At 41.1% G+C, this 21,491-nt stretch overlaps 1 protein-coding gene across 1 annotated transcript; it reads left to right on the forward strand.

Moving 5' to 3' along the window:
- The first annotated feature begins 490 nt into the window (after nucleotides 1-490).
- On the forward strand, nucleotides 491-20,971 carry RLF (RLF zinc finger). Its single transcript, XM_070949632.1, has 8 exons — nucleotides 491-715; nucleotides 8,878-9,032; nucleotides 9,869-9,950; nucleotides 10,559-10,691; nucleotides 12,140-12,342; nucleotides 13,130-13,266; nucleotides 14,245-14,386; nucleotides 15,512-20,971. Exons 1-8 carry the CDS (start codon nucleotides 491-493, stop codon nucleotides 20,180-20,182), a joined length of 5,748 nt encoding a protein of 1,915 aa, XP_070805733.1. The 3' UTR covers nucleotides 20,183-20,971.
- The last annotated feature ends 520 nt before the right edge of the window (nucleotides 20,972-21,491 follow it).

Consider the following 21,491-nt stretch of genomic DNA (forward strand, 5'->3'; position numbering starts at 1 on the left):
TAGAGATAGATATTTAGATATAGATATTTAGATAGATAGATATTTAGATAGCTAGATAAATAGATAGATAGGTAGATAGATAGATCTACCTATAAAATTATTTCCGGATCATAGCCTAACCTATTCAAAACGTTAAAAAAACAACCCACAAACATTGAAAATAATAATAATAATAATAAAAAAATTAAACGGTGGATCGCATTAGAGCTTATTTGCTGCAGCCCCACGGCCCAGGCTTCCCGAACCATCGCCCTGAAGCAGGAGCTCCGCCCCTCCGCTCCATTGGCTCGCTCGAGGAGGAAAGTGGGGGGGGCGCCCAGCGCGATGTATTGACGTCACGGTTTCCAGAAAGAGAGAGAGAGAGCGGAGGCCAATGGGAACTACCCGCTGGCGGGTTCCCGATGGGCGGCAGCATGCGCAGGCAGGGGAAAGTGGGCGGGGCCCGAGGAGGCGGGCCCCCGCCGAAAGTCACGTGACGCGTCCCCCGCCGATGTGGTCAGCGACGGGAGCGGGGCGGTCACGTGATCGGGTTGCCTACGCGCAGTGGGGCCGGGTGCAGATGGCGGACGCCGAGGCTGACGCGGCCCTGCCGCCGGAGATGCAGCGGCTGGCCGCTGGCCTCCGCTCCCGGCTGTGGCAGTTGCAGGCGGAGCTGCGCGAGCAGGGGGCGGCGGAGGCGGCCTCTTCCAGCGCCTATTGCCGAGGGTTCTGTCAGGTAAGCGGGCTGGGGTGGGGGGTGGGGGACACACACACACACACGACGACGGGGCGGGCCTTGGTGTGTGTGTGTGTGTGTGGAGCCGCTTCGGGGGCGAGAACGAGAGAAGCGGACCTCGGTACCCCTCGGCCCGGGGACGGCGGGGGGCTGCGCGGAAGGCGAAGGTGGCAGCCAGCCGTTGCCTGGCGCTGGGAGGCGGGGCTGGGAGACCGCCGAGAGACGCTCCCTTTGGCCGTTGCCGTCCGGGGTGGGAATCCCCTTCTCTGCCCCCCCCCTCCTCTTGAGTGTGTGGGGGGGGGGCTCCCTTCGGCTTTCCCAACCCCCCCCCCGCCCCGCTTTCCCAAGGGATCCAGGGCTGGGTCCACCAGCCCGGATCCGCCTCCTTTTCATCGCGGGGGCGGGAGCCACCCTAATTTCTACAATTATTTTGGTGAAATCCAGCTTCCCCACCCTCCCCCTGGGGGGGGTTTCTCCCTCTTCCTACCCCACCCCAGCTACCGCCCACCCAGGGCTGCCCCCGCACGCTCTTGGGTCTCTCCAAGCCGAGCGCAGCGGGAACGGGATTGGGAGCGCCCGCGCGTGCAGGTTGGCGCAACCGCCTGTGTTTGAACTGCCCGCATGTATTGCGCGCTTGGAAACCCCCCTCACCCCCCCTCACCCCGAAAGCGAAAGGTCCTCGGCCCGGATCTGAGCTGGAGGATAGTAACCGAGCGAGGTGGGCTGGGACCTTATAGGTCCTTCCTGCCCTTGATTCGGGAGCAGCCCAAATCAATCAGCCCATACAATCTTGTATGGATTGATTGATTGATTGATTGATGCTTCATGGCGGCAGGAAGATAAATAAGTTAGGGTGATCTCGATAGAAGAGAATATAAACGGCTCAAGGGTTCACGGTGCCACTGTCGTCCTTGTTCTCTAAGCCTTGGTGTGGTTTTGCCTGCAGACGTTTTATTACCCAACCGGGTAACAACCTCAGTGCACTGTCAATTAACAATCTACATGAATGAAATGTAATGAAATTTCTGCAAGCAAACAAGCTCAGAGAGCAATCAGGATGTCTTCAGGTGTGGTCTGTTGGTTTGGGCAGCTTTTGCTCAGGAAGGATGAAGGAGTAAGTTGGGTGAACTTGGAGTTACAGGTAGTCCTCGTCTTCCATTTAGCGACTGTTTGAAGTTACAACGGCACTGAAAAAATAGGTCTTATTGTTTTTCACGCTTACGACGGTTGGAGCATCCCCATGATCAAACTTCACACACATGGCAAGGGACTCGTATTTATGACAGTTGCATTGTCCCGGGGTCACGTGATCACCTTTTGTGACCTCACAAGCAAAGTCAATAGGGAAGCCAGATTCACACAACGACTGTGTTACTTACCTTAACAACTGCATTGATTTACTTAGCAACTGTGGCAGGAAAGGTCGTAAAATGGGGCAAAATCCACTCAACAAATGTCTCGCTTAGCAACAGAAATTTTGGACTCAATTGTGGTCATAAGTCAAGGACTACTTGTATCCGGAGTTGTTTCAGTTTTGCTTTTTGAGTTCTCTGTTTCTCCAGAACTGAAAAAGTATGTTGGAATCCTGTCTTTGGGGCTTAGATAGATGTTTTTTGTGACAATTGCTGAACTGGGATACCTTCTTGAAGCATATTTAATGGATAATTAGTTTGGGTTCTTTTAAATTTCACCAGGTTACTGTGCATTTTGTTTTAATGAATGCTGTAGGTGTATTAGAGAGCAGTTGGCTTCATTTGTGTTTGTTATAGATGCTTTGTATTTTAATCAGAGTTTTTTATGATTTTAGTTGTGTTTTTATACTTTGGAAACTTTGTTGACTAGCAGTTGGCACTTATAAGAAAAAAAAACTAGTGTCAGTGGAATAATAATGGAATCTGGGATCAATTATATATTTGTCAATGATTTGGAAATTAATCTTTGTATGATATTCTTCTGGAGAGTATAGTATAAGAAAAAATGGGTTTGCATTTTTTCTCTTCGTGCTAATTTTGGTAGTTCAGGTATGGTCTATATGTCTTACAGAAAAATAGTATGATGCTGAAAATATGAACAGTTTATGTATGCACAAAATATAAAAATGTTACTTTGTTGCTGAATAATTTCAAAGTCAATGCCGACTTAGCTTGGATTACTTGGCCGGCTTCTTCTAGCTTGTAAACTTTTTCAGATAACTGGATTTACCTTAACTGTCTGGTATTTCCAAGAGAAGGGTGAGCCTAGAAAGGATTGGAGGGGGAAAGAGGTTCTTATATTATTAATATATGTGAGTTTTCAGTGAAAAACTTTATTGGACTAGAGACTAATAAAGATGTGATGACACTGAAATTGCTGACCTTTTAGAGAAATTTACAAATGGTATCTCTTATTCTGTAGTATCAAGAAAGTCCACCTGCTCCCATTAGCTTTGAGTAGTATTAGGAGTCTGTTAAGGATTTCTAGTTCCATTTTAAAATCTATCTGCTATCTATTTTATTGAACAACATATAATAGAATAACTATTTTACATAGGTATTTAAATGCAGATATTTAAAATGCAGTAGGAACATCTAGAATATAATAACCTATTTATAAGAAAGACCAAGGTTTCTCTAGAATATTCCAATGGATCCTACAAGTGCAATCCCAAAATTTGGCTGTTTATTTGTAAAATTTATTTACAAATAATCCATGTCACGCATGCAAATTCATTGGAGAAGTCAGTGATGCTAAGAATGGTTAGTGGATCAAGAAGAAGGGGCAACAAAGAACTTGCTGGTTTGATGCCATCACAGCTGATAGAAAGATAAACATCCAGCAACTGAAAGGAGCTGTGCTTGACAGGGTAACGTGGACAGCACTTGCCTATAAAATTACCAAGAGTCGGACACGACTGAATGGTTAAAACTGCTACCATGTTTCCCTGAAAATAAGACCCTATATTTTTTTTGAACCCCAAAATAAGCGCTTGGCCTTATTGTTGATGTGGGCTTATTTTGGGGGGGGGCTTATTTTAGCGCATGCATTCAAAAGCCCAATTGGGCTTATTATTAGAGGATGTCTTATTTTCAGGGAAACACTGTATATTTGTAAGGTTATCTGCTAGAAGGAGATAAACTTAAACTTCTGGATGCTTAGGAACAGGTAGTATATAGAAGTGAAATTAAAAGTTGTGAAATACAGCTTCCAATGGTTATGCTCATACCATATACCAAGCCAGATCAATTATAAACTAATTGCTGCTTTTAAATGGCATTCTAAGTCTGATTTATTTTAAAATTGGTTAACTTTTATGGTGAAATATGAACCTAATTCCTTCCATTAGATTCTGATTCAAAATATTGTTCAAATAGTTGACTCAGCTAGGTTAAGCACAATGTTTGATGTTTGATGTGGTTATCACCTGAATTCTTCACATTTGCAATTCTGATAAGTACTTTGAATACCGTTAATATTTATTTTATTAACAGATCACATTACCGTATTTTTTGGAGTATAAGATGCTCCTGACTATAAGACGCACCTACCTTTTTTGGTGAGGAAAACAAGAAAAAGAAATCTGCCTCTGCTTCCCAGCAATTTTGCCTTGTTTCAGCAAACAGCAAATAGCCTGCTCTACTTTCATTTTCGTTTTCAGCATAGCTTGATTAGCACAAGGGGAAAAAAAATCTGCTCCCAGCAATTTACCTCCTTGCAGCAAGCAACAGAGGCAGGAGCAAAACAGCTGAGAGCAAAACAGCTGAGAGTCAGGAGGCTGATCCAATCAACTTGTGCTAATTAGGCTATGCTGAAGCTGAAACAAGCTGTTTCTTCTTGCTGCTTGCTGCAAGGAGGTAACTGCTGGGAAGCAGGGGCCAAAGGGTGAGGGCCAGTGGGTGGGCGGGACTACATTCAGTGTATAAGATGCACCTAAATTTTCACCCCCTTTTAGGGGGGGAAAGGGGTGTCTTAAACTCCGAAAAATACGGTATTTATATACCTGCTTATTATTATTTATATGGCTCTATCTAGTCCAAAGAGATTAGTCTTAAAATGGATGTAAGGAAGGAAGTGAAAGATAAACAAGAGAAGAATTTGACTGTTTCACTTTCACTTACTTATGTTATTTATTCTTTTGTAGAGGTTATTTATTCTAAAGGCTTTAGTACTTGGCATATGATTCATTCTAGCTGTATGGATCTTATTTCATATTTGCATGGATCCTGCATGGATGCTATGTTTGCCCAGTCTCTTTCTTGAATCTCATTTGTGTCCAGGAAAAGCCAGAACACAGTCAATAAATTGACAGTGTTTCTAGATTTGGAGTTGACCACTAGCTGTTCATTAGAGCTATAATTTAAACCTAGGAGTTTGCTAAAATGAAAAACTCTGGTTTAGCCTCCTCCAGTTCTGCAGGAGGAGGAGAGAAAAGGAAAGCTAGAAAATTCCTTTCTACATGTGTATATACAGTTTGTGTGGTGGGAATCGATGTAATTTGTTTTACCAGACCTGTGAGACACGGGCATTATCATCAAGATGTATAGGGAGGCTGGGCAAAGTGCACACTGCAAAGATGAAGAGCTTTAGAACAGAACTCTTCAAGTTGATTCTGTATGTTGACAGAGGGGTTTAGTAAGTAATTTCTGGACAAATGTTATAAATTGGACCACAGTTTTCACTAGCTTCCTAACATTTTTTCCCCTCCATATTGGGGAAAAACATTGACCTACAAAGCATCCTAGCGTGGTTACAAATACATAAAATAGATTTCTAGTTTAAAAGAATTTGATTGAGTTGGCTTGGCTTACTGAAGTGTTGATGTTGTGTCCATAATTCAGAAGACAAATTCTTTTGACTGTCTCTGGAATGCAGACTAGATATAACATTCCCCTTGTGTGATAAATGCGTTGTACGGCTGCTTTTTAAAGACAACATTTTAGATTTTTGCCTTTTCCACAATAGAGGAACACCTATTAGATTTATAGTTGAGAGTATGGCAGGTGCCTCATATAACCAGATTCTCTGTTCGTATTTCTAATTAATATTAACTCACAAATGGTTTGGTGAAGTTCGAGCTGTGCTGTCTTTTGTGGAGCATACTGTTTCTCTGGATTCAACATAATTTGGTATTTAAGCCATGAGATTGAGTTTCTTCAGCCATTATATTTCTCGCTTTTATGCACTTCAGCTATTTCTAGGCATTCTAGCTTTGACATTTGAGAATTCATGGGAAAGTGCTTTGGTTTAAAAAGGCAGGAAAAGGGCAAACGTGAGCACCTCACTTTACCTAAGCTTCATTTAACTTATCTTTCTAGCTAATCAAGCAAAGAATTCAACTATTAAATTAAGTATCCATAAGAAATTGCAGTAACTTCTACAATTCTATAATGCTCATTGTGGTGAAAGGCACTATATATTATGTGCAGCTTCAGTTTTCCTAAATGGCTTGACATACCTGGAAATTCCCGAATTTTCCAAACTCATTACATCATAAGTCTTTGGGGAAATATAATCACTCTTGGATCCATAATCTGAAGTAGCTACTTCAAATGAATTTCAGGTGTCTGTGCTTTTGGGGTTTTGACCCCAGATTCTCATGTATTCTTAATAACATTGCGACTGTTTTTCACTTCTGACTGGTTTACTGTTTGCACAAGTCACTTGAGAAAAATGAAGTCCCAGGTCCCTTTAGCTACGGCAAACTGGCATTTTAAAGAATTGTACATATATTCCCAGTGCAGGACACAACATATAAAGCATGCCATTTAAATTCTGTTTACAGAACATGCTTACAAAGAACAACTTATCCGTATTGCTTTCCAAGGTTTGATGGATTCATGTAGAGTGTGGCAAATATACTGATGGATCTCGCAGAGTAATGTAAGAATTAGCAGCAGAACATAAGTAGGACACATTTGAGCACTCATAGCAACGTAGAAAGGCTCATTAATGCTTTCTATTCATAAGGCAGCTTTAATCTGGTGTGCAATTCCACCACCACCTGTTTTTGCGTTGAATTCATGAAGTCTTATTCCTCCTTGTAGGCAGAACCGAGGCAATAATATAAATCATGGGAGGTTGCAGAACTTGTATTCTTGTTTGGAAGGTACTTCAAAACATGATTTTCTTAGGTGATACAATCTGAAATGGAAGTGGAAATCCAACCAACAAAACAAAGAGCATTGATATTTCTCCTTTTGCTACCCAGGTGTGTTATTGTGAAAACAGCTCACGTGAAAAGATCAAGATTGGCATCTTCAGGTTTTGTTAGGTTGTGGCAATTTCCAATATAATCATGATTTTGGTTAAAGTTTTAGTAAAAGGACTAAAGTTGGTCCTTTCAGCAAACTGTAGAGGCCTGCTTTGCACAAAATACTAAACTGTAATTAATAAATTCACACATTGTCAAAGCCAAAACCAAGCTGTTTAGCATGGTGTGAGAACCAGCCTTGGATGTGATCATTTAAAACGGGGGTGTCAAACGGCGGGCTGTGGGCCAGATGAGGCATGTATAGGCCACGCCCACTCCAGCTCCGTGAATGGGAAAAACATCGTGAAACGTCACATGACGGCAATGTGATGCGGCGAGTTTGACACCCATGATTTAAAACATTTATATGCTGTTGGTTAAATATATATTGGTTAAAAGCAACCATGTTACTGGGAAGGATTTGGACTAAGGTTTCTATATTTGACCATTAATAAAATTCTGAGGTTTCTGAGTCCTTCGGGAGCAGGGCAGTATATAAATTTAATAATAAATAAATAAATAAATAAATAAATAAATAAATAAATAAATAAATAAATAAATAAATAAATAAATTCTGTATTTCTTTTACTATTGTTCTAGCCTAGTGATACTGTTGGAATGAGAGATGGATGATTGTTTTTAAGCAAGGAAAAACTCTTCAAGAAATTTGATCCTGGATTTCTCATATGACATTTAGATTACAGATTCGAGTTCATGCATCTCACTGATGTGTACTGTGGTTTGTTTGTTTTTAGCTTGTTGTGATTTGCGAAATCTAGCCATGACAGCTGTAGATAAGAGAAACCATTGTTTTGTGAAATGGACCAGTACGTTGGGGGGAAAAAAACATTGTTTATTTTGTGTTAGCAGATGTGACTGTGCATGTGAAATATATACACTGCTCAAACAACTAAAGGGAACACAAGCAGAAGACATCCGAGATCTGAATGAATGAAATAGCCTTATTAAATTGTTCGTTACATACAGTAGTTTTGTGTTCCCTTTAGTTGTTTGAGCAGTGTATAAACTACTGTATGTAACGAACAAAGTATTTAATAAGGCTATTTCATTCATTCAGATCTCAGATGTCTTCTGCTTGTGTTCCCTTTATTTTTTGAGCAGTATATTTTAAGCAAGTTAAAACCAGAGTGGATAAAAATCAATGATTTTTAAAAAAAAAAAAAACAGATTTTTTTTTAATTTAAATCGGATTTTTTTGATTTAAATCGATTTTTTTTTATTTTTATTGAATTTATTTTAATAAAAAACTTTTGGGGTAAAAATCTATTGTAAGATAGTTTTCTATTTAAGATACATAAATAATTTAGTTTATTCAGCATGAAATGGAGCTTAGTTATGTAGCATGAGGCTGTATATTCTGCAACACTGGGACTATCGGTGAGTCAACAGCGGGTCAAAGGAGTAGCAGAGATGACAGTTGCTCTTTAAAAATTATGATTTAAATCGAATTGATTTAAATCAAGCCTTTTTACTAGTGATTTAAATCATGATTTAAATTGTGATTTAAATCAACTCGATTTAAATCAAATCCACCCTGGTTAAAACCATTTCTGAAAATATAGTTGTAATGTTAATAGTCACATTATATCACATTACCATGATTCAGAAAGCAGATCCTGTGATTCCAGTAGGCTACAAAGAAAGATTTTCTAATTCATAAGTTGCTTCTGCTTCCACACAGCTCTTTCAAGAGTTACATTTTCAAAAGAGAAACAACAGCAACCACCACTTTTGTTTTGGGAGTACAGGAGAAAGAAATGCCATCTCCTTTTTTTTCTTTTTGGCTTTTAAAACAACTTAAAATGTCTTAATTCCCTCAGTGTATTACTGTAGAATCCAGTATTGCTTGGCAGCCAGAGTTTTACAATTTCCAGCTGATAACCAAAATTCTTTTCTGATCTGTTTTTGTTTTTAGACCCTGCTACAATATGCTGGCAATCAGGGTACTTCGGAGCAAGTTTTGCCTTTTTTGGAAGTATATCGAATTGCCATTCAGAGTTTTGCCAGTGCCCGACCTTACTTGACTACAGAATGTGAAGACGTTCTCCTGGTACTTGGCAGGCTAGTATTGTACGTTTGGTTCCAGGCATTCTGTTTTAATTGAAATTTTGCTCTGTGGTAAAATCTTCTCCTCTTATATGTACCTGTGGCCTATTTTATTTCTAGACAGTCTGGCACCCTCCAACTGTGCTGGCCCCAACGGGGTGTCTGTTGTAGGAATTGTAGTCCAAAACATCTGAAAGGCACCAAGTTACATATCCTACATGGAATAAAAAACTTTGAATGGTTTTCTTTGAATGGGATCCTAAGAACCATAGGAGGAAGAATTGTGGAAAGCCATAATCAGGAGGATTTTTTTTTTTAAAAAAAGAACCCTACATTGATGCTAGTATATAAGAATAGTTACCAAGAATCTTGATTTTTTTTTTCTCATGAGGGGTGTGTGTCTGTATCAATAGCAGTTTACGTTGTTATGCTAAAACCTCAAATTAATGGAGCTCAGCATCGTGGACTTTTCATGCAACAGGCCAGATTTCCACAGTGATTTACATCGTGCTATAATGCCATCGCATAAATGATGTTGTTACACAAGTGTAGCAGGTTGTGAAGTGTCATTCTTTAGTACTGAATAGGCATTTGTGAATAAGGAACATGCCTTCCCACAATTAGTCTAATAGATTAGTTTAATAGACTAATTGTGGGGAGGCATGTTCTTTATTTACAAATTATTAAAACAAAGCTTCAGTGTGTTTGATTATATTTTTGCTAAGTAAAAAGTCCTCAAATTCTTAGCTTGCTTATATGTCTTTTTGGCTTGGAGTAACGAAAAGGCAAAGTACAAAATGATTCAATGACAACAACAACAATTGCCACTTCCTGTTTTTTTAACAACCTGCTTATTTCAGGAGCTGTTTTGAACAACTGTTATCTGTGCCTGAAAGTGAAGAGCTCTCTGAACCATTTTTAAGATTGTGTCAGTCCATACAGGCAAGTATATTGACGGTTTTATCGACAACATTGTTTCAACATCTGTCATTTATAATCAGAGAGTCTTATGTCCATGTGTGATTATTTGAATGATATCAAGGCCTGATTGACATATTTAGGTGAAACCACAGCTTGTTTCATCCTCATTAATTGAATCAACCAGGGTAGGTAAGATCTGTATAATTCCCGAAGCTATGAACTGTGGTTTGGAAAGTAAACTGTCTGGACACATCACCTGCTAAACCAAAACCAAGCTGACCACATTACGTTAAGCAGAGCATGTGAATCCAGCCTAAGCATATAATTTTTGTGTTTATTAATTCAGAGATGAAATCCAAGGATACATTTTTGTGCTGTAGCATTAATTCACTCCTGTCCTGCAGTATCCTCTGTCTTTGGTTCAGGAGGTAAAAGAAATAGAAGGATGGGTGGATACGGGTTTGAAGATAGCAATGTGCAACCTCCCAAAACATACAGATTGGCAGTGTAAAAAAATGCATGTAACGTTGTACATTTTGCCCTTTTAAAATTCAAATTGAGATGACACAGACAGCAATGATTCCAAATTAAACGTAACAATTTAAAAGGCTTTTTCCCCCTTCTTGTAGGACTCCCATAATGTTTTACTTGAGTTTGGAGACAATAGCCTTGAAATTCTAGCTGATATCTCAAAAGAAGGTGTATGGAAGAATCCAGTTCTTTTAAAGATCCTTTCACAGCAGTCAGTGGAAGCAGAAGAAAGTAAGCTGTTCAGCTGCGCTTTTGAGCATTCATGTTACTTTGCTGCCTCTCCAGTGTAAACCAAATCTGTCTTTTCACGGTGGATTTTGTTTTATTTTGACTCTGAGGAGCCAAGCAAGAAGATAGGTGTTGAAAAACTGCTGTGTGTCATAGCACAGTGGTTCTCAAACCTTTTCTTCACCACAGACCCCTTTTGTGGCCAGGGACCCCCAAGACATAACTCAAGATTTAAATCATAACACTTCTTCAATCCTTTGTGGACACCCCCCCAAGTGATATTGTGGGCCCCTCCAAGGGTCTGCGGACCATAGGTTGAGAACTACTGATGGCAAACTCGCATTGATAGATGAGTTGTCATTTTAAGTCTCTTATTTACCATTTTTATTTAGATTGGCACCTTCCACTATTATAGTAAAAAAAGCCCTCTTTTTTAAAAAAAAGTTCTGTTGGTGATTTTTTCACCTGCACTTTTCATCTTTCCAAAGCATTTTTAAACGGTCTGTAAAATGTCAGATATTAGTTCTTGAGCAACTACAATATTCTGATTGTTTTTCTGTTTATGGTTATTGCAAATTAGCCACCGCCTTTACTTATGTACTTTTTAAATCTGTTGTTAAAATAAGTTATACTGAAAACAGATAAATCCACATTGTTTTGCATTTCATTTTCATCACTTGTGGTGGCAGAGATGGAGGGAATTCTTCTAAGGCCCTTGCCTTAGACCAGAGGTCTTCAAACTTGGCAGCTTTAAGACTTGTGGACTTCAACTCCCAGAATTCTCCAGCCAGCATAGCATAGCATAGCTGGCTGGAGAATTCTGGGAGTTGAAGACCTCTGCCTTAAGACAGTGACTAAATGCTATGGGGTAGTTTCTTTTGCAATTTTCCAGAAAAATCACTGCAGAGATGATCCACCGTTCTGCCCCAATGTGGGAATTTCGGCTTTTTAGAAAAGAACAGAGGAATGGGGAATGGGGAAATGGGGAAGTCATCTAAAACGCACCCAGGGAGATTAATATGGCCCCTGTGCATTAATCATACCCTTTGGCCATTGCAAAGCCATGGGACATGGGTCATGTAGCTTTGAAATAGGTGGCATTATGGTCTACTCTGTTGGCTCAAAGATTGCTCAGTTGAAAGACAGGAGAGCAGTTTTCCACATCAAAAGATGTATGAGCAAGCTTTGCAGAAGAGATTTGGTGGATCATGCAGTCTCACTCCAGTGCCACAAATATTTGAGATGTATTTGTCTACTTGGAGCAAAAAAGGGCATGCTGTGAACCATTTTCCTAGTGAATTTCATAATAAACTGAAAGTAATGTCTGGGACATTCAGGAATTCTTAAAGAGAGCAGTCGCTGTCAAGATCTTTCCCTTGAACTTCTAAATCTTCCTAATAAAGTAATACTTAATACTAGTACTTAATAACATTTTATCGCCTTTTTTCTAGTGAATCAATTGATTAAACGGGAAGGACTGGCATTTCTGCAAATGAGAGTAAAACATTTGATGAAGACAAACCGCCTTCCTCAAGCCGCTTCCTTGTCCAAATTGTGTAAAGAATCTCCAGAAATTCCAGATGTCTCTCCTTTTCTTCAGTCCTATATCACATGCTTGTGCTCCATGCTTCCAAATGAAGAGTCCATCAAAGAGGTAAATGGCCAGTCACTACAGCTTGTTACTTTTAAGGCAACTGATATTAATTTTAGTATCTGAACTGACGTGATCAAATTTTGAAAGGGATTGGAGTATTGGCTCCCATCTCAGCAGGGGCTAGATCGTCTCTCTACTCTGAAGAAGGTTTGAGGAGACAAATGATTCCATTGTGTGAGATAGCCCTGTGCTATTTCTCTTTGTCCTTATCAGAAATAAAATTATCGTATTTATCAGACTATAAGATGCATTTTTTGTCTTCCAAAAGGGGGTGAGAATGTCTGCGTCTTATAGACCAAATATTGCCAAAGACCTGCCCACCCGCCAGCCGTTTTTTGGAAAAAAAATGGGACAAATGGGAAAAATGGCTCAAAAACAGGCTGAAAAAGGCCTCGAAAATGGCTTTGAAAAAAGGCCCGAAAATGGGGCGTGTGGAGGCCAAAAACTTTTTTTTGTTGTTTTCCTCTTCTAAATTTAGGTGCGTCTTATAGTCAGGTGCCTCTTATAGTCCAAAAAATACAGTAAATCTACCTTCTTGTTTGGCATTGGAAGCCTCAACTTTTGCAGTGTTGTTTAAGCTGCTGCATGTAGGAATCCACATTAAATTATTCTTATTGTGATGATCCATCACGGACTTTAAACAGGTTACCAAATGATCTCTCAGTATTAGAACAGAATGCAGAGGTTCTGCTGGGAGGGTAGCTTACCTTGTTTAACAAGAAAAGAGGTTTTGTCTTAAAACTTATCATGTAATTTCCCCCCCCCCTCTTTTTTTAAAAAAAAAAAGATTTCAAAAGTGGACTGCAAAGAGGTCCTAGATATGATATGCAATTTGGAAGCTGAAGGCCAAGACAGCACTGCTTTTATTCTCTGTACAACATATTTCACTCAGCAGCTTCAAACAGCAAGCGTGTATTGCTCTTGGTAAGTGGCCTGTCTAATAATTGCCTTTCAGAATTTCCCATCATGACCAAAACAGCTTCTAAAAGTTTCTAATTCAACAGCTGACAAAAATACACTATGGTGCATTCTGGTCTGTTGATGAGAAGCATTAAAATAAAAGAGAAATCAAGTATTTAAAAATGTTGAAGTCTGCTATATTTGCTGCTATATTTCAATAAGTAATAGTGTGTTGATAACAAAAGCCATGTGCTCCTCCACATGGTAAAATTAGCTGTATGTAATAGGTGTGCGGGTCCTTGCAGCTTTACTCCACCTGCATCATTAAAATTCAAGAACAGTTTTCCGGGTTGTTTTAAGTATAAATAAAAAGTGGATGAAATGTGTTAAATCCTTGATAGCTGTATCATTTCGGGTTTTTACTTAAACACAAAAGAGACTGTATGTTTAACAGAGGTGGTATTCAGCAGGTTCTGATCAGTTCTAGAGAACCAGTAGTGGAAATTTTGAGTAGTTTGGAGAACCGGTAAATACCACCTCTGACTGGCCCCGCCCCCATCTATTCTCTGCCTCCGAAGTCCCAGCTGATCGGGAGGAAATGGGGATTTTGCAGTAACCTTCCCCTGGAATGGGGTGGGAATGAAGATTTTACAGTATCCTTCCCCTGCCACGCCCACCAAGCCACCAACCCACAGAACCGGTTGTAAAACATTTTGAATTCCGCCACTGGTCCTAAGTAACATCATTACATGCACTCTACATCCTTGGATATTCAGTTTATTCTAAAATAATCTGTGGGTCCCATTAAAAGAAAGTGAAATTGACTTAGATGATAAAATTGACTCAGATGTTCCCCTAGATCCTATTTTTCAGGTTTGGCACTACATAAAGGCTATGTTTTCTTGTGTTTTGGCTGGGGTTGGTTGGCACTTGTGGAAGTTGTATGAATTGTCTTACATTCCCTCTAATTCCTTGGGTTTTTCCCCCCAACTTCTTCTGCAGGGAACTAACTCTGTTTTGGAGCAAATTACAAAGAAGAATTGACCCATCCTTAGATTCCTTTCTGGAGCGATGTCGGCAATTTGGCATCATTGCTAGAACATTGCAACACTTGTTCTTCCTCATAAGAGTCATACAAGCTGAAGTACGTATCCATTTGCGGTTTACTAATATCAGCTGTTTGATTTTGTGGAGGGTGGAAATGTATCACATAATGGGGACTTTATATAGAAATTATTAAAAACATACGTAAGGAACTTGTAAGGTGCATTCTTGCCTTGACTTCAGAAAGCAGGGTGATTGAGTGTACTTTAATATGGATAGATTCCATAGACTGAAGATTCCACTGACAGTCTGTTTATTTACACACCTCATATAAGATTACACATACTTTTTGCCACTTCAAATTATATAGAAAGCCTGCTGCCTTCTAGCTTGCACATCTTTCATTTCTATTCTCACTCAACCTGTGACTCAAAAGGTTTTCTTTACTCTTGCTAGCTGAGGTTCCCTCTGTTTCAGGCTGCCTTTCAGAGAGTTCTTGCAGGTTGGAATTTCCTATCTTTCAAGGCCTCCTAGTATGCAAATGATAGTGGAGCACAATAAATTGTAGCCCAGTTCCTGCAGCTTTCTGCCCTGTTTATGTTGCTCTTCTGCTGATTTTTCACAGTGTTTCTGCCTGAAAAGATAAGAGAAATAATTCAACAGCGTAAAAGCCTGGAGCTGAAACAGGAAATGATAAGGAATTGCACAGAAATTGAGAGACTCTTCTTGTTTTGCATCAGAAGAGACTCTAGAATTAGATGTCTGGCCACTAACATCTCTGGCCAATTTCAAACTTACAGCTGAGTCCTCTAGCAATTTAATGGCCTGCTTCCTAAGTATACTTAATCCCTAAGAACGCTAAAATCCACTAAAAAAAATATCTTTAGCTTAATAAGTGATGCTTTGACTGGCAGCTTTTCAAATCCCCCTGCATTCAGTTTGGAAGAATGTTCTTGTTTGTTTCAAAGCCAGAATAAATTTAGAGCATCCTATTTTTCCTCTTAGGGTTGTTTGACTTACATTTCACTCATTATTCTCACTTCGGAGCAGGTTTGTTTATTTCTCATGGTACAGTAAGAATGGCTTTATTGTTGGATATTGAATGTTGCAGTTGGAAAAAAAAATATAGATTAGCATTCTCCAACTTGTAACCCTCCAAAAGTATTCAGAGAAAATCCAAAGAAAAACAAGTCATTGATTTGTCTGTGTTTCTTCATTTTCCTAGGCAGAAGAAGCTGGCCTTGCTGTATCCATCTTGCTGTGTGTGAGAGCTCTGCAGCTCCGGTCCAACGAAAATGACGACATGAAGAGCTCTGTTTGCAAAACAATTGCATGTTTGCTGCCAGAAGACCTTGAAGTCAGAAGGGCCTGCCAGCTCACCGAATACTTACTGGAGCCAAGTGAAGAAGGATACAATCTACTAGAAGAACTGCATGTACAACCAGATCAGAAATTTGATGAAGAAAATGCACCAGTTCCAAACTCACTCCGTTGTGAGCTTCTGTTAGCTCTGAAGGCATACTGGCCCTTCGATCCAGAATTTTGGGACTGGAAAACCTTAAAACGGCATTGCCTCAAATTGTTGGGGAAAGAAGTTTCCGAGTCAGAGGATGACCTGAGTGGCAATGAGATGTTGTCACTCAACGAAACTGAGTTGTTAGATAGTCTCCCCAGTGACTGTGAAGAAAGTAGGGAAGAGAATAATTTTGAAAGTCGTTATTTAAATCGGCCCAAAGAGAGAGTAAGAGTCAAAAAGCCGATTGGCTCCTCAGAGAGATACCAGAGATGGCTTCAGTACAAGTTCTTTTGCGTCATTTGCAAACGGGAGTGTATCGAAGCTCGAATCCTCCATCATTCTAAGATGCACATGGAAGACGGCATTTTTACATGCCCAGTATGTACCAAAAAGTTTAAGAGGAAGGACATCTTTGTGACCCACGTGATGGAGCATGTGAAAATGCCACCCAGTAGAAAATGCCGGACAGAGAAGAAGTTGCTGTTGAAGAAACGGAGGCTGGCCCAGAGCAACCTCTCCAGGATCGCTTCTGCAGCCCTTGAAGGAAACCACCCTCTCAAAATCATCCATTGTGAAAAACCCAAAAGTGACCTACAGGACTATGTAACGTTTAGCAAGCTAGAAAATTGTCACCTGCAAGACCGAGACCTGTATCCCTGCCCAGGCACGGATTGCTCCAGAGTGTTCAAGCAGTTCAAGTACTTAAGTGTTCACCTAAAAGCTGAACACCAAAACAACGACGAGAACGCAATGCACTACTTGGACATGAAAAACCGGCGTGAGAAGTGCGCCTACTGCCGGCGGCATTTCATGTCTGCCTTCCACCTGCGGGAGCATGAACACGTCCACAGTGGCCCTCAGCCTTACATGTGTGTCTCCGTGGGCTGTTACGCTCGGTTTGGCTCCGTGAACGAACTGCTACATCACAAGCAGCAGCATGACGATCTGCGTTACAAGTGCGAACTGAACGGCTGCAACATTGTTTTCAGCGACTTGGGGCAGCTGTACCATCACGAAGCCCAGCATTTCCGGGACGCCTCTTATACCTGTAATTTCCACGGTTGTAAGAAATTCTACTATTCCAAAACCGAATTAACAAATCATCTCTCCGTGCATATGTCGAATGGCGAAATGAAGGCGGCCTCCATTAAGCAGGAAGGTAATGTTTCTCAGGATGGGCTCACCTGCCATTTGGATTCGGAGGCATTAGAAAACAAAGAATCTCCTGAGCAGCAGGAAAATCTTAGTTTGCCTTCTGGCTCTACCAAGAGAGAAGAAATGCTGACCGTGAAACAAGAACCCCTTTCTGATGGAGAAGAGGGTGGCCAAAATAACGGCAACTTGGAAAGTCACGCTTCATCCCTGGCCAATGAGAATCAGATGACCTCAGTGACTGATGCCGTGGATCGGGGCCAGGCCTTTTCAGGGGCTGTGCTACCTCAGGAGAAAGCCTGCCTTCCCTCCAATCTGAAAGAGCGCTACTCTAACGTGGCTGTCTACTTTGATGGGAAAAAGTTCACCTGTGGTTTTGAAGGCTGCGGATCGACATACAAAAATTCAAAGGGGATGCAGAAACATCTACGAAGGGTCCATCCCTACCATTTCAAACCAAGAAGGAAAGATAAAGAGATCAGTCAGCTGGAAAGTCCTGTTGGAGAGATTAGCTCAGACTCTCAGGATGTTGGAGATTTTAATGATGTCTGTAAAAGCAGAAACTATTTCAAGGAAGAACTCTGCCCTTCTTCCCCTGAAAGCTCGTGCTATGTACATTCAAAAATGTCAAATACCGAAGACAGCATGTTCGAACTTCTCCTGGGCTTGAAGCACTTAAGTTTAAAGAATTCTAGCGGTCACTCTTCTCCCAGATTCTTGCAGTCCTATTCCTCCAAGTGCCCCAACTCTGAAGACGAATCTACCTCTGACCATTTCTCCGAAGAACAGAGAAGCAAGCTCCCCACCCAATATCTCACCCAGTTGGCTGCCAAGCCATTTTTCTGTGAGCGTCAAGGCTGCACGTGTGAATTTGTGACCAGAGAGGCATTGCTTACCCATTATGTTAGAAAACATAATTATTCAAAAGAGATGGTGCTTCAGCTGAACATGTTCCAACATCGCTATTCACCTTTCAAGTGTCATATTTGCCAAAGATCCTTTACAAGAAAAACGCATCTTAGGGTGCATTACAGGAACAAGCATAAGCTTGGCAGCATGACAGCTACCGAGAAACTATTTGCAAATGAAAGCTTTGAGGATATGAATGAATGTGCCGAGGATCGGCTGAACAGCACAGAAGATTCAATGTCGGCTTTCTACACCAGCACGGATGGAGAACTCGACCACAAAACAAAGCTTGCTGTGGATCCACACCATCCTTCCAAGACGGAGGACTTCAGTTCTGAAACTGACTTGGAATCGAGCGAAGAGGCAGAAAGCTGCATCCCTGGAAAGCAGGCTAAATTGTCATCGCTGGACAGCCACCGAAAAGAACTGGAAGCCAACGAAGGGAGGGGAAGTAAAAGGACCGTTGCCAAAGGAAATCTATGCTACATTTTGCATAAGTACCACAAGCCGTTCCACTGCATCCACCGGAATTGCAATTCTGCATTCACCAATCAGAAAGGGCTGATCCGCCACTACAGGACTGTGCATCGGTATAACAAAGAGCAGCTCTGCCTTGAAAAAGACAAAGGAAAAACCAAGAGGGAATTTGCCAAATGTAAGAAACTGTTTGTGTGCAAACACAAGGCCTGCAGCAAGCGTTTCCTATGTTCTAAATCACTCGATAAGCATTGCGTGGACTCTCACACCTTTGATCCCGAGGACGATTCCAAAGTGCTTTCTGAAACCGTGAGGTTTCCTTGTCATCACCCGCACTGTTCGGCTGCATTTTACTCTTTCCACAAGTTAGAGCACCACCTGATAGAAGAGCACGAAAAGGAGGAGGACCTGAACAAAGGCATTGAGATCCATTGTGACCTGAATGGCTGTAACAGAGTGTTCACAACTTATAGCAGCTATTCCCAGCACGTGTATTTTCGGCACAGCGATTACGATGGTGTCTTGCAAGGAACCAAAGAAAAGGGGAGCCACCTTGAAGACGACGAGGAGCAACAGTGCTTAAAGTATCGGTGCCTCAGGCAAGATGGAAGTGAGAAGAAGAGGCAGAATAGTGAAAGGGGCGGTGGCAGCCGAAATAAAGGAAAGCAATTATATGCCTTCAGAACAAGGCTGGAAGCCCTGCAGATGTGCAGAGACAATTGCAACCAAACGCAGTATCCTTGCATGGTTCGGGGATGTCCCTCTGTGGTCAAACTGGAAAGCAGCATCGTGAGGCACTATAAGCGCACCCATCAGATGGCGGGTGCCTATATTGAGCAGCAGTACGATGAGCTTGTCCTGTGTGTCGACTGTGGCACAGCACTGAATGACCTCTGCATGGAAGCAAATTCGGAGCCGGAGGGCGACTCTGACTTTAAACCAGACGTTACGGGGCACCCTGCCAACGAGCACAAAAGGGAGAGGCATCTTCCGAACTCCAGTTGCGACGAGAAGGGCAGCCAACTGGATCGGTATTCTGAAGGGGAGGAATCCCAGGAGGCGGATGTCCTTGTGTATTCAGGCACTTTAAAACATATCCATCATCCCAAAACCAGGTGTTCGGAAGATTGTAATCGAGTGGGGTCATCTCAACAGTCTGAGGCCGGGAATATCCTGAGAAATCACGGACAAGAGAACGCCTCTTACTGTGCGAAATCACACCTGCCGTTATCTAGAGACAAAGATTCTAGTGACTGGCAGTCCTCCTCGCAGGAGGCGACAAAAAAGCTTCCCTTTCCTGCTCCGAAAGAGAAAGTCCAGAAGCCCTTTGATCTAAAGTCTTTCAAGCCCATGGGCTTCGAATCTTCATTTTTGAAGTTCATTCAGGAAAGCCAGGAGCGAGAAGAGGAGGAGGAGGAGGAGGAAGAAGAAGAAGATGATGATGATGACCTACTTGAGAATGAATGGGAGCCAGTTGGACCCTATAGAATGGGTGGTGTGATAGAGAAGGCTAAAGACTCCAAACGGGACGTGTCCCAGGGCAGGGGCTTGTATGCGAATGTCCCCCCTGTAGCCATGTCCAAGAAAAACAGTGGCGCCAAAGCTCATGGGCAGCTGAGAGGAATGCAGCCCCTCTTATCCACGGACTCTCCTTCCCTCCCTTCTCTGGAGAACCTGAGGGCCATTTTGGGCAAGGCATTAACAGGCTGTGGGGACCACGCCTTAAAACAACTTCATTACTTGCGGCCAGTTGTTGTTCTCGAAAGATCTAAATTTTCCCCCTCCCTCATAGACTTTTTTCCAACAAAAAAAACAGATCACCTTTGTGTGGGAAGTTCATAAATAGTTGTGTTTATTTTAAAAAAATTAAAAAATAAAAAAGAAGGAAGGAAGAAGAATGAAAGAAGAGACTTTTGGGGAAATGCTAAATCTGATTCCGTGCACATGTTGTTGAGGTTAGATTAGACTGTTCAGTTCCATGAATGTATGACATCTGTCTACAGTATTGGCTAATATAGCTCCCCAACTAAATTAAAAGAGAGAGAGAGAGAGAGAGAGAACTGATATTTTGGTGCTAATTAACAGAATATCAAAGGGTGGGGGGCTTCCTCTCGCAGATTAAATGTGCATGATTGTATATGGAACAAGTACTTGGGGGGTACCAAGGTGGGGTGGGAGCGGGTGGGGAGATGGTGATCTTACTTGACTTGAATGTGCACCTCAGGGTGCTTTGTGTAACATATTGTACACTACAGCATCTTATATTTTTTGAGTTATGAGTTTCAATAAAAGGAATTTTTTCACCCATTTTGGTTGACTACAACCACCTGTTGGCAGTCTAAGAACTTCGAATTGAGTGTAGTGAGAAGCAGTTCTGGACAGTGTGTTTTGTATCTTAATACTGATGGGAGGAAACACGATCAAGGTGGGATAATGGATTGCAGGGGGAAAAAACACTTGGGGAACTGTAGTGAAATGTAAGGAAGTTTTTATAAGATATGTCAAGAAGGAACCGAGCAGCTCGCTAAAGATATGAACGTTACCATGACAAAACTGGAAGACAACTCCCATTATAGGGAGCCTGGTCCATAAGAAAACACAAATATAAGCAAAAAAAACAATAAAGATTGTTCCTGGGAGTAAAATTGCATTTCAGATGGATGAAATGAAACTGATTTAAGAAGTTTCATTGGCAGAATGTATTCTGAGCATTCGTTCTCCCTCCTTCATTTTTTAAAACATGAAGGATTTTTTTTCAATCCTTTGAAGAGGTTCAAAATCTAGAATATGTCTTTTTCTTTCCTTTACTGAAACTGTCAAGTAAATTCAGTCAATAAATTTCTGTTACTATATGAGTACAGTAGCATAAAGGGGATAGATTTCATTTGTAAACCCTAAACCTATTCCGATAAGTAAACTGATTTTTATAAATTAGATTTTCTAATTTAAGTGACTATTCTCAAAGGATCTGTATTGTAAAATTTCAGTTCTTTGCAAACACGTCCCTCTGTCCCCTTTCTAGTCTTATTTTTGTTGCCAATCACTAAATGCAGTACATGTGAAATAGGTGACAAGAATTGCTTTCTAGAATCAGACCAAATGGCTTTCACATCCTATGTGAAACATATATAAATTAGCAGATACGCACAGT

This window comes from Pituophis catenifer, unplaced genomic scaffold (genome assembly GCF_029215685.1).
Source record: "Pituophis catenifer annectens isolate HBS135680 unplaced genomic scaffold, rPitCat1.0.hap2 SCAF_9, whole genome shotgun sequence".
NCBI lineage: Eukaryota > Metazoa > Chordata > Lepidosauria > Squamata > Colubridae > Pituophis > Pituophis catenifer.